This window comes from Calidris pugnax, unplaced genomic scaffold (genome assembly GCF_001431845.1).
Source record: "Calidris pugnax isolate Ruff unplaced genomic scaffold, ASM143184v1 scaffold81, whole genome shotgun sequence".
Lineage (NCBI taxonomy): Eukaryota > Metazoa > Chordata > Aves > Charadriiformes > Scolopacidae > Calidris > Calidris pugnax.
The window spans coordinates 410,706-422,257 of record NW_015090880.1 but is presented as its reverse complement, the minus strand read 5'-3'; the positions used below and the strand labels follow the sequence as shown (position 1 = coordinate 422,257).

General features: G+C 54.9%; 1 protein-coding gene across 1 annotated transcript in view; it reads right to left on the bottom strand.

The window, feature by feature from the left end:
* PLXND1 (plexin D1) overlaps window positions 1-11,552 on the bottom strand; it is an 85,885-nt gene that overhangs the window by 33,798 nt on the left and 40,535 nt on the right. Inside the window, exons 13-19 of the mRNA XM_014946625.1 lie at window positions 11,133-11,222; window positions 10,178-10,271; window positions 7,609-7,772; window positions 5,498-5,649; window positions 5,164-5,263; window positions 2,313-2,452; window positions 1,388-1,555 (exon numbers count right to left, since the gene is read on the bottom strand). Coding sequence (XP_014802111.1) covers window positions 1,388-1,555; window positions 2,313-2,452; window positions 5,164-5,263; window positions 5,498-5,649; window positions 7,609-7,772; window positions 10,178-10,271; window positions 11,133-11,222 — 908 coding nt within the window. The remainder of the gene's footprint in view (window positions 1-1,387; window positions 1,556-2,312; window positions 2,453-5,163; window positions 5,264-5,497; window positions 5,650-7,608; window positions 7,773-10,177; window positions 10,272-11,132; window positions 11,223-11,552) is intronic.

Here is an 11,552-nt window from a genome sequence, read left to right as displayed (position 1 = left end):
GCAGACTAGTTTACAACTCCTGTTTTGTTTTAAACTTTGCTTACACAGATTTTTATTTTTTATCAGTATAGTAAGACAAATCAGATACAGCTAAATTTTTAGACAAGTTATTGACACCTCATGGTCAACAGCCCAGAAAGGCACTGGAGCAGTTGGGCTCCACAAGCCACCAAGCAGCCTGTGTCACGTTCTCAGCCGTCTGAAATTCAGAAACTGCTCTAATTACTAAGAAAGCAGACGAAGGTGACGGAGAAATACCCTGGTGGTTTCCCTGGTGAATATGGGCAGTGACATTCTTCCCCTGTCTCTGTGCTGAGCCACGGCTCTCGCTGCTCAGCAGAGCCCGCCGGCCAGCGAGGAGCTGGGCTTGGCTGAGTCACCGCTCTGCCTTGTCATTAACTTTCCCACAGCCGCATCTCTGGCGCTGTGCTTGGGAATGCCGAGACACAGCCTCGCTCCAAGGGGCTCAGCCCGGCGGAGCCTGCGGCGGTGCCTGCTGCTTTCAGCGTGGGCCTGCAGGCACAGGCACTGGACTCTCAGATTTCTTGGTCAGCCCTCGGTTTTGCCGGCTCCACAGCCTAGAACGGTGGGGTCTCACCATGGTATCCAAAGGAACAGGAGCCTGAGAGCTCCTCAGAGAGACATGAAATTAAAAGCAACACGCTTTAAAAATGAAATACTGTGACCTCGGGAAGTCTGAAATCCAAAATCACAAATCTCAACTTATCCTCCAGCAGTTTTACTGCCAAGAAAAGTCCTCAGGGTCTCATAGAGGCCCCCCACCTGAACCTAAAGCACCCACCAGGTGTACACAGTTACCAAGGCTGACTTTTTTCCATGTCTTAAATGCACTGAAATGAGCTACAGATAGTCCTTGTGTGTGAGACCTCTTCCACTCCAGTGCTGGGGTACCCAAAGTGCCCCGAGAGCTCTCTGCGGTACCCCTTTTGTACCGGTCTGCAAGGCAAGGTGTCAGACCCCACGGTCCCCTTTCCCCCTGCCGGACCCTCTCCCACCAGCCTGGAGCCGTCCCTCTCTTTTGCAGACAGATGCAGACACGTGCCAGCTCTGAGATGGAAGTCATGATGCTACAAGAGCGTGGCACAGGCCCCCACACCGTGTGCTGCCTCCTGGCTGGGCTTCAGCGACTCCTGGGCTCCCGACATGGAGCTTTCTCAGGATCTGCTTGGCTTCTGGATGGCCTGGAGCACAGACAGGGTGAGCTGGCGTTGCGGGCAGTGGGCTACACCAGGGAACTCCGATTAGCTTGTGCTTTGATGGGAGAGCGCTCTTCACTTTTGCATTCGGCAAAAATTACAAGGCTGAACTCAACAAAGGCCACAAATCCTGGCAGACATGGCTGTTCCCGCTGGGGGAGGGATCTCACCTGATCTGACTCTTTTTGGGGTTGATGTCTGATATAACCGGGTTCTTCTCGTATTTGAAGGTGATGTTGTAGCTGGCACAAGACCTGTTCTCAAACTGGACACAGACTCGCACGGCGGTGGTGAGTTCCGCAGAGGGCATAGTGCAAGTGATGGTGCTGTCGTTGCGGCTGCACGGGGAAAGGCAGGGTAAGTGCCGAAACCACGGCAAAGAGAGTGGCCAGAGCCGGGCACCGCGGCACTGAGCACCCAGGGAAGCAAGTTGTCAGCAGAGCGGGCAAGAGGGAGCTTCCAGTCACCTATTAATTACATTGCCCACTAACAAGCAATTCCAGACATATACCATCCCAGGCTGCCAGATGGATTTCCCACACAGCCAAAGGAAAAGGGCAGGTTCCTCCTTCTTCCCACTGATGAGATGGGAACACAGGGGACAAGGTGTTTGCAAGGTGCCGCAGGAGCGGGACCCTGGGCAGGCAGGTGCCTTCTGCCTCTGGCAGATCTGGAAACAAAGCCCGCCTCTGCTTCGCTCCCAGGACCACGGTTTTGGTCCTGATCCCAGCCCACCCACGGGGCCCGGCAGCATCCTGCAAATGGCATGTGAGAAGCACTTCGTTTGCTGCTGGTCACCACCACCACATCATGGCAACACCGATGCCATCACCTTGGCAAAGAAACCTGCTCCATCCTGGTGTCAGGGACTCGCACCGTTGCTCTGCATCACCACTCAGGGACACAGACACGGGGCAGGAGGCAGCCAGGAGGGCCAGTGGGGAAGCTACAGGGGCTCCAAGGCTAGCAGCAGCATGCAGTGGTGGCCCCCACCCAACTCCCATCTCTTTCTGATCTCCTGGGGGACAATTATCATCCTTCCTAATGGTGTGGCTCTTGTCACTAGCTCAGTGCCAGCCCCCAGACCAGTCCCACCTGAGGTCAGTGCACTGCTTGGAGGTATTGACGAGGACACGGAGCTCAGAGCCGACGTCCAGCCTGCTGCCTCTGATGGTCACTCTGGTTCCTCCAGCCTTCGGGCCATTCAGGGGAGCTATGGATTGCACCACGGGAAGCTAAAAACAAAGGGGAAATCTGTTTTCTAGCCTGGTAAATTCACATTTGGCTACCCCACACTGCACGTGGGATTTGCTTCAGTAAATTTAAGTATCCGGTATTGTGAGGCTCTGAAACAGCAGCACAGCAAAAGCTTCTCCTGGCAGGGTTTCAGAACAAGGAGAGAGGTACAAGGGCTGAGGAGTGAGATCACGTAAAACCTCTGTGACCCTCTGCAGTCCCCAAATTCTGGCAGTAAATGAGACATGAGTCCAAACTGGAGCCCAGGATCCCACCAGTCCCTTGAGATTTCCCATGGAGGGTCCAGAGCTGGCCACAGCTCAAGGTCCATCAACAAAAGGAAATTTCTCATTCATTCCAGCTCCCACTGTCTCTGCCCTTCCATATCCATTTCCTCCTGAATGCGAAGCTAATGCTAAAGCCCCACTGGATGATGGCCTTGAGATCTGTGAAAAAAGCCACCTGGGTGGAGATAATTGAATATCAAACTCCTTCTTAAGGAAGCTTCAAATCTGAATCTCTTGAGGCAACAGGAACTAAGGGGGAAGTTACTTTGCTTCTCACCATTTTCAGCAGAAATTAGCATGTATGTTATCTGCATTTGCAGCCCCTGGAAATCTTCCTGAGATTCATGAGCTTGAGGCTTTGATAACTAATGCAGCACTGAACCCTCCTGCCTGCGACACGGAGTGCCCCAGGAGAGTCTGCTGGGCAACCTCCCTGCTCTGCTTTGAATAGGACGCCAAGGGCAGAGCAAATAATGATTTCAAGACCCTTCCACTTGGTAATTCCCTGTCAAACACCGCAGACCCTGGCGGCAGGAGGCCCTGCGGAGGTTGGCTGCCACCTCTCACCGCCGCAGCCCGTCCCTCGCCGCAGAGCAAAGCTGCGCTGAGAGGAGCGAGGAACCCGGGCTGAGCCGCGCCGTGCCGCCTGCTGCCAGTGCCCTTTCCTGTCAGTCCCAGCCATGCAAACAAGATTATTAATAGCTATCTTTGCCCTTGTCCTACACTCAGACTGCTTTATTTCTCTGCAGCCATTTCCTCTGCTGTTTCTGATCATTACCCATTTCCACATGTATTAATTTGTATTTCTCTGAGTGTCTGCAGGCAGCTGTCTCCTGCCCTTCGCCCCTAACCCATGCATGCAAATCTGCAGCTACAACAGCAGAGAGGATTATTCACATTGCCCAAAGCCCTCCAGCTCTTCCCCTCAGCAAGAGCCGGTGGGAGCAGCCACTTTTGGTGTGAAACACGTGGTGCAGCTTCTCCCCTGACACAGGCATGCACAGAGCAGGGCACTGTCTCATCTCCTCCCAGCTTTGTTGGGACAGACACAGGACAGACACAGAGGCTGGGAGGACAGCCTCTGCTGTAGCCCTGCTTGGGAGCTGCCAGCATGGAGCTGCCACGGCCCTCCTCTGAGTCCAGCCTCTGGCTTTTGCTCCTCCTGCTTCGCTCAGCGCTGGTGCTTTTACAGGTGCTTCCTGAGAGGGCTTTTCCTCGCGTGCTGAAAGCCGGTGAAGGAGCCGCCCAGCCCTTTCCCACTCCTCCGGCCCTTCTCCTCTTTGTCCAGAAGACAATCGGCCCGGCAGCAGGCGAGGTGGCCCAGCCATCACACACACCCCGATGGCAATGCACCAGAAGTCCCAAACCCAGGGTCCGATACGGTCACACCTCTCTCCACTCCGTACTGCTGGGTCTCTAAGATGTTCTGGATGTGAACATGGACGCCTGGAAATGACGGGAATGGGTCCTGGAGCGAATGTGTCCCCGGGAAGTAGTGCTGAGCCCAGCAGTGCCCTGTCCTTGCCAGTCCCCTCCTGGTGCCCTGCCAGGGCTGGCTCTGCGTCGGGGCGCCGGGACGTGCCCTGCCTCTGTCAGCTGGGAAGCCTCCAGGAAATATATGCCTGGCACACCATGGGTTACAGGGTGGGGGACTGCACTTTGTGATCCTGCCCTAAGCTCCTCACAATCGCTACCAGGAGTCCTTTCCTGGGGCTCAAGTCCTCTCTCAAGCCACTCACCTGCAGCCCCTGGCCCCGACCCCGCTGGGTTTGCCCCAGGCTGCCCGTAAACAGCCTCCAGCCAGGGAGCAGGGTGCTTCTAGGAAAGAGAAGAAATGCACGGATTTCTTTCAGAGATGCAAGTTATCTGTGTGAGATGGTACAGCGCAAAGCTATAAAGGGCTTTTCTTTGTATAAAGACACGGTGTTAGCTCAAGTCTAATCCCTGCACATTATTCCCATGCAAAAACTAAGACAATCTCTGCAGAAAAAAATACCAGTTCTGAATAATATGAGTCCATGGTACGTAACTTCCACAGCACAAAGAGACTTTGCAAGTCTCAAAAAATCTCACAGGCAGTAACACCGCTTTAGCAAAAGAGGAGAAAGAAAACTGAGACCCCTTTTCTGGCAGGAGCAACAGTGACACAGCCAGGATAAGTGACAAACCCCTGCAGGAGCTGAGACCGGGAGGAGGTCATGTGTGACACCCCGGTGGCAGTCCTGCCTCTCGTGCAAGCCTGGCCTCTCCAGACCTTGCTCAGGGGAGGGGACACGCCAGCTGCTCCTCAGGACCCCGATGCTCTCTGTCATAGACCCTCTTCCTAAGCCAGCTGGGGTGCAGGGCTACAGCTTTGTTTTCAGGGGTGCAGGGAACGTCAACATGAGAATCACCAAAGAAACGTCCCAGGGACAGCCACTCACCACGTAGGAGTACCGCTCCTTGGACCTCCCTTCCCGGCTCACGTTGACTGTCACCACGTCAGAAAATGCCTCTTGAGCCTCTCCAGTTTGGCAGACGATCCTGCGGAGGGGAAAGGGAAGGCTGGTGGTTGTGTCACCTCACCACAGCCCTGGCAGAGCCCATGGTCGCCTCCTCCTCCGCGCGCTGCCCAGTGCTGGCTGCAGCACCAACGCCGGCACCGGGCACCCACCTCCCAGCTGGGCCAGGTCTGTGCCCTGCTCCTGCCCGGGGACAGGCACGGGCAGGGGACACCAGGGGGACAGGGCCCTCCTCCCCAACCCCCCCAGGACTCACGCCTCAGAGACGACGTATCTGTGGGGCAGCGGGGTGCACTGCACGCTGCCTATCCTGACGGCGCCCAGGACGTCGCTGAAGCGTCGGCCCAGGTTCCTCCCGCGGATGGTCAGCAGTGTGCCCCCCTCCAGCGGCCCGCGCAGCGGCTCGATCTGCAGGAAAGGTCATTAGGGAACCACCAGGAAGCTTCTGTCCTTCATCCCTGAGCCCGTACCTGTGTCCACATCCCACTTGGCCCCCCATGAAGAAGACCAAATGGCCCCTCACACTCCTGCTCCCCACACAGCGTGCCTGATGCCACGCTCCCCTAACTGCAGCTTTGCAAACAAGAAGCCATAAGATACATTTAGATGGGATCTCAGGAAGAAGATTGTCACTATGAGGGTGGTGAGAGCCTGGCCCAGGTTGCCCAGAGAAGCTGTGGCTGCCCCATCCCTGGAGGGGTCCAAAGCCAGGTTGGAGGGGGCTTGGAGCAACCTGGGCTGGTGGGAGGTGTCCCTGCCCAGGGCAGGGGGTGGGACTGGGGAGACTTTAAGGTCCCTTCCAACCCGAACCATTCTATGATTCTATGATTTTGTGCTAGGTTTGGTCAGGGATTACTCCAGCTTCAAACACGTCTGGGTGAAACGTCACTCCTTCCACGCCACAGCTCTGAGTGGAGTTGGGGTAGAAACAAACCCAGAGGAGGGATGATACTGTGCTGGGAAGAGAGTCCTGCCATCACATTTTTAAGGGCTGTCCTGAACACAGCAGGGCCCTTCATGACAAAAACAAGTCAAAAAGTGTCCTGATGTGTGGAGCGTGGCCAGGACACCAGGACTGCGGCACCCTGGGGCACAGGATGAGTCCAGCACCGTGGGAGGAGAAGGTTGTTCCCCATCCATCTCCTGCACCACGGGGTGTTCATCTGGCAGCTGCTGACCCCACTGCACGAGGGGATATAGTGACGCTGTCCCACCGCTGTGAGGGGACAGGGTGACGCTGTTCCACTGCGCAAGGGACATCCCTGGGCAGTGTGACCACATCACTGAGCATGTGAGACAAATTCCTCCAATTCATAAATGGCTCTTTTCCCTTTGCAAAGGTGATGGCACACAAAGCCAGCACAAGATGCCTGGTGGCATCAGCTGGCCAAGCCGGCCAGGGCTGGCCAGGACCCACCACCAGGCTGGGTGTCCTTCACCTGCTGCATTGCCCTCCCTTCCATGGGGGCTCTGCAAGGGCTTGTTTGCTCCCGTGACTCTGTAGGATTTGGATTTACCAGCTGCTATTTGCTGGTATGTGGTTTCCTTCCATTATTTTCTGGCCAGGTGCTGATAATGCTTGACGTGTGCTGGGGAAGGACAGGCTCGGGGGGAGCACCCCTCTCCCGCAGTGATGAGAGGGAAGAGGCAGGCAGTAGGGATCCTGCAGCCCCTTCATGCAGTGTTACAGCACCCTGGTTTTGAGCAGCTATCATTATACACCCCACTAAGAAGAGGAATCCCATATCCCTGCCAATTTCGCTGTTCATATTAGCTGTTTTGCCTCTCCAGCCTCTCCTTTCCCAGGGAGCTTAATTTAAGATTTGCTATTTGTCAGGGACAAATGTGTTGGCTCACGCCATACCTCTAAGCAGAATCCCAGATCCAAATGCCCCCAACAAACATTCATTCAACTACAATTTAAATAAAACTCATTTCAAACTGCATAATGCCAAAAGGTCCCTCTGCCACTCCTAATCTCAGCAGAACTGCAGAGCACATGTGCCTGGAGATAGGGCTCACGTTCACACTTCAGCCATGCTCCATTAAACGCTAGTCCTGATAAGAATCCTTCAGCCAACCCTACAAATCTTTCTCACTTTTACCAACCCCAGGAACTCTGGGACATGTTGATTGTGCTGCTGTTTTTCCCACTAATATGATGAAGATTGGATCTCGTCAGTAGCAAAGATGTCCTTGGCATCAGGTGACTCAACAGCGTACAAAGTCAGTGAATAATTCAGTGCTGGGCTGGACCCTGACCAGTGCCAGGGACAACGCGTGGCTCCCCTGTTGTCCCCAGCCACTTTCAGCCCCCTCACCCCCTGCCATGCCACGCACACCCCCCATGCCGTGTTGGGGTCTTACCTTGCGGATCTCGGGCGGCGGGCAGAGGTCGGAGAGCTGGGGGGGCTCGCTGTGCAGCCTGCAGCTGGAGCTGCCCTCGCTCCAGAGGCAGCGGTGACCCAGGTCCTCCCTGCCCAGGCACTGAGAGCAGTCGGCGCTGCCGGTCGCACAGTTGTACACCTCCACTAAACCACCAGAGACAACAGAACCATGAGCTCCCTGGCCTCAGGCTGCCATAGCTCTGCTCTGCTTGAGGCAGTCACCCCCCTACCCTACTCTCCCACCCTCACCCCCCCGGTTGCATTAATCCAAGGAACACCCAAAATCCAGGGGATGAGCAGAGCAGCTTGCACACACAGCAAGATGAGGCAGCGCTTGGCTGCCATCCTGAAGATTTCCCAGAAGGACTGGGTGCTTGTTCTCACTGCAATATAATTTAGCACTTTCTTTTCCTTTTTCTTCCCCTCGAAAAACAAACAACACCCAAACTCGGAACCTTTTGTCAATTTATGCTACATGTTTCCAACTCTCAGCATCCACATGGGAAGCTGCTTGGCAAAGCTGGCTCCATCCTGTTAGCAAAGCAATCACATTGCTTCCACACTCTGGCAAAAATCGGATGGTTACAGTGCTTTGTACAGTGTTTACAGTTCCTTTCCTTCCCCCTGGTGACCACAGGCCCCTTTCATTGAGTTCTCCCTTCAGATCTGCTCAGCTCAGCTTCCACATCACTTTCCTACATTGCCTTCACCTCTTCATTAGCTGGTGCCCCGGGTTACGTTTCCTCTCCAGCCTAAAGACTTCTGCTGCCGGAGTGTGGGCATCCGCTGAGATAAACAGCCAGAAACACTCAGGAAACAGTGCTTTCACACCCCATTCCCCAGAGGAGACTTTGCAGGAGAACATAAAACAAAGCAAGCGTCACATTTTGCACTTCTGTTCACAGGAGGATCTCAAGGCGCTTCATAAGCAGCTAACGAATCCCTCAGCCGTCAGCCTTCTGCCTGTGTCCGTGCTAAGGAAACATCACTGGCACCCAGGGAGTCTCCCATTCTCCCCCAAAAAATGAGCTTATTTCACCTCCTCTGGAGTCCACACAGTGACTTGCACTGGCTGGTTTTCCACCCAGCAGCAAAGGGATGGGACTCCTTCAGTGGACTACCAAAATGCAGTTTACAATAAAAGCGAATACATATTGAAATAATAAACACTAGTAACAGTAATTCCATTACAGACAGTAAAAAAGATGCCGGTGTTTATAACTGGCCCAGCAGATCTCTGTCTCTGCTCACAAGTCAGCCTCTCTAATTGTCCTTGCACCAATCTGATCAAGGCGAGGAGGAGCCAGAGCAGTCTAACGGTCCCGCGGGACCTCCAAATATTCTGGCAAATTCAGATGGATGCAAACACAGCCTGTGTGAGCGGTTCTTTCTCCACATGGGAGGTGGGGGGATCCCACCATGCTCTCCCCACAGCCGCTCCTGCTTCCAGCACCTCCCACGCTGAGAACTAGGGGTCCCCTCTGGCCGGTCAGAACAGCCCCAGCTCAGACCTCCCTGCCCTCTCCTCGGGGCTACCCCTGCGGCAAAAACACACGGACACTCTCCTCTTTCTGCAGGGAAGCTGTGTCTCATGCCTGCCCATGACCGCTGTTTCAAAGGTTATTTCACCAAAGTGGAATGTTTTGCAAGATAAGCCTCCTTTATGCTGGGATTTACTGCAGGGGAACCTTTTTATCCTGGGTCAGTGGCTGATGGTGTTAACGCCTCTATTACAGCCATCCTCCAAAGAAAATCTCACTTCAGGCATCTAGCTCTCATTTGCACTGAGGGGAAATCAGTTCCTCCCATGGCTGCTGACAGTCCTGAGAGGGAGAAGAGCCTGGCGCTGCTGCCCCGGCAAGAGCCCACGCTGGGTGCACCACGTCCAGCCAGGGTGGGGAGAGGTGGCCATGGGGCAAGCGTGGGCTCCGTTGGGCCACGGGCCAGGCTGGTCCCACCAACATGCCTCCTCTGAGCAGACTCCATCTGACTCTGCCCGCCTCACTCTGCTGATGCAGCACGGGCGTTTTGGGAATCCGAGCACTCTTCCCAGAGACAGAGCGGGCCAGGGGTGAAATGTGTTTACACACTTTATTCTTTCTCAGCACAGGAGGGAAAAACAAAAAAGACTCTGTTTTTACAGTGTGCTGAACCTTAATGCCACATTCCTGAAGGACCTCAGGGCAGAGCCCTCCCCTGTCCCTGATCTCCTCAGGGAGGAATCTGTCCCCGACCCCGGGACACCCCACATCTCTGCCATGACCAAGACACCAGCACACCCTGACCTCAGCTGCTGCCCGCACTCAAGGACAGGGCCTGACTCTCCCCAGGGGCAAAAGGGACATCTGCAGGCGTCCGTCGGGGTCCTGGGCACAAACACACGGGCACCGCTCCAGGCAAACACTTTTTCACTGTGTGCCTGAGAGAAAGAGCCAAGCTGTGCCTGGCTGAGCCATGGTCTCGCTCCTGAACCCATAAACTTTGCCAGGATTTGAGAGTCATTCAAGCTGACCAGATGAGAGCAGAATAGAAATATTTCCAACTCAGACCTGTCATCGTCTCTGGACTGTCGATAAATCTGTCTGGTCTGTCCTTCAGCTGAAGGTTCACTGGGAAGAGATGGCTTTTTTCTGATGTGTGAAGCTGCACACAAAAAACAAATAAACAAAAGCTTAGGAAATTTAGTAAATATGAGGTTCCATATGCACACTACATGGATTAACATTCCTCTGAGGCTTCTCTGACCACTGCTTCTCAGTATAGGAGGGTCTCCTCTTTAGCAGAGAGAAGGCTGTTCTCTGTTTTAACTGTTCTACTGAGGTCCCAACGCAGGGCACCGGGGCACGGTGCACACCACAGGGAGAGCACAGCCCTCGCCTGCCCCTAGTTTTAGCAGGAACAGGCAGGAAAACAGACTGGCCACTCTGCGCATTTTCAGCACCGGGCTCCAGTACGGAATTCTGCAGGTGATGTGATGGGAAGTGCTCCTCTCCAGCTTCTGCTCACAGCGTTCCCATTGGGGGAAGCCCAAACGCTTGCTGTGTTTCAGAGTTTGCCCTCCAACAACCACACGCTGCTCCTCGGTGAGCCTCTGAGCGTTTTCTCAGGCCAATTCCTAGCTCAGAATAAAAGCTACAGAAATAGCAACACTGAAAGGTGGCCAATTTTTTTTGCCTGAACTGAACTCTTGCCGTTTAGCAAGGTAAACAAGCAGCTCCTTCCCAAGCCCCGGCAAAGCAGGGTCTGCAGCTGCAGGACCCACGGAGCAGACAACGCAGCATCGGCCATTCGTGAACGCCCATGCAGCATCAGCTCAGGCAAAGAGCCTCTTGCTGGAGGGGGGAACCCAGTCAACTTTTTTCAGCTGGAAGTGCAGGGAAGGAAGAGGGGAGGCGGTGTCCCAGCCACTGGGTGGGAGGTTTGGGGGGCAAGACCCTCCCTGCCCTGGGACCTGCCCCACACCGTGGGGGGAGCAGAGGCTGGTGGCCTCACCCCCCAACTCACCAGCACGTGTAGACACTCCACGGCCGAGGAGTTCACCCACCGGGCTTCAAACGTCCTCTCTGTCCCAAAGTGGCACTCCAGAGCTGTCTCCTGGGAGAGGGAAGACAAGGGCAGAATGGCTGCTTTGTGCCAAGTCTCACCCTGTTTCTGCCATCAGTACCCAAACCACCTTCAACTCAAACAGGAGACCAGAACCCATCTCTGTGATCCTGCCCTGTTACACACCTCTACACAAAACTGCTGCAAGCTGAGCATTGTGTGGGGAGCCAAGCTCTGTCCCCTGCTCTTGCCCAACGGGCTGCTCTAAAATGTCACCTCCAGGCGTGGGGCTCCTGGAGCCAGGGACATGCAGCAGGTGCAGAGCAGGAGATGTGCCTGACCCACGGCACACGTGGACCAGGAGATGGGCCTGACCCACGG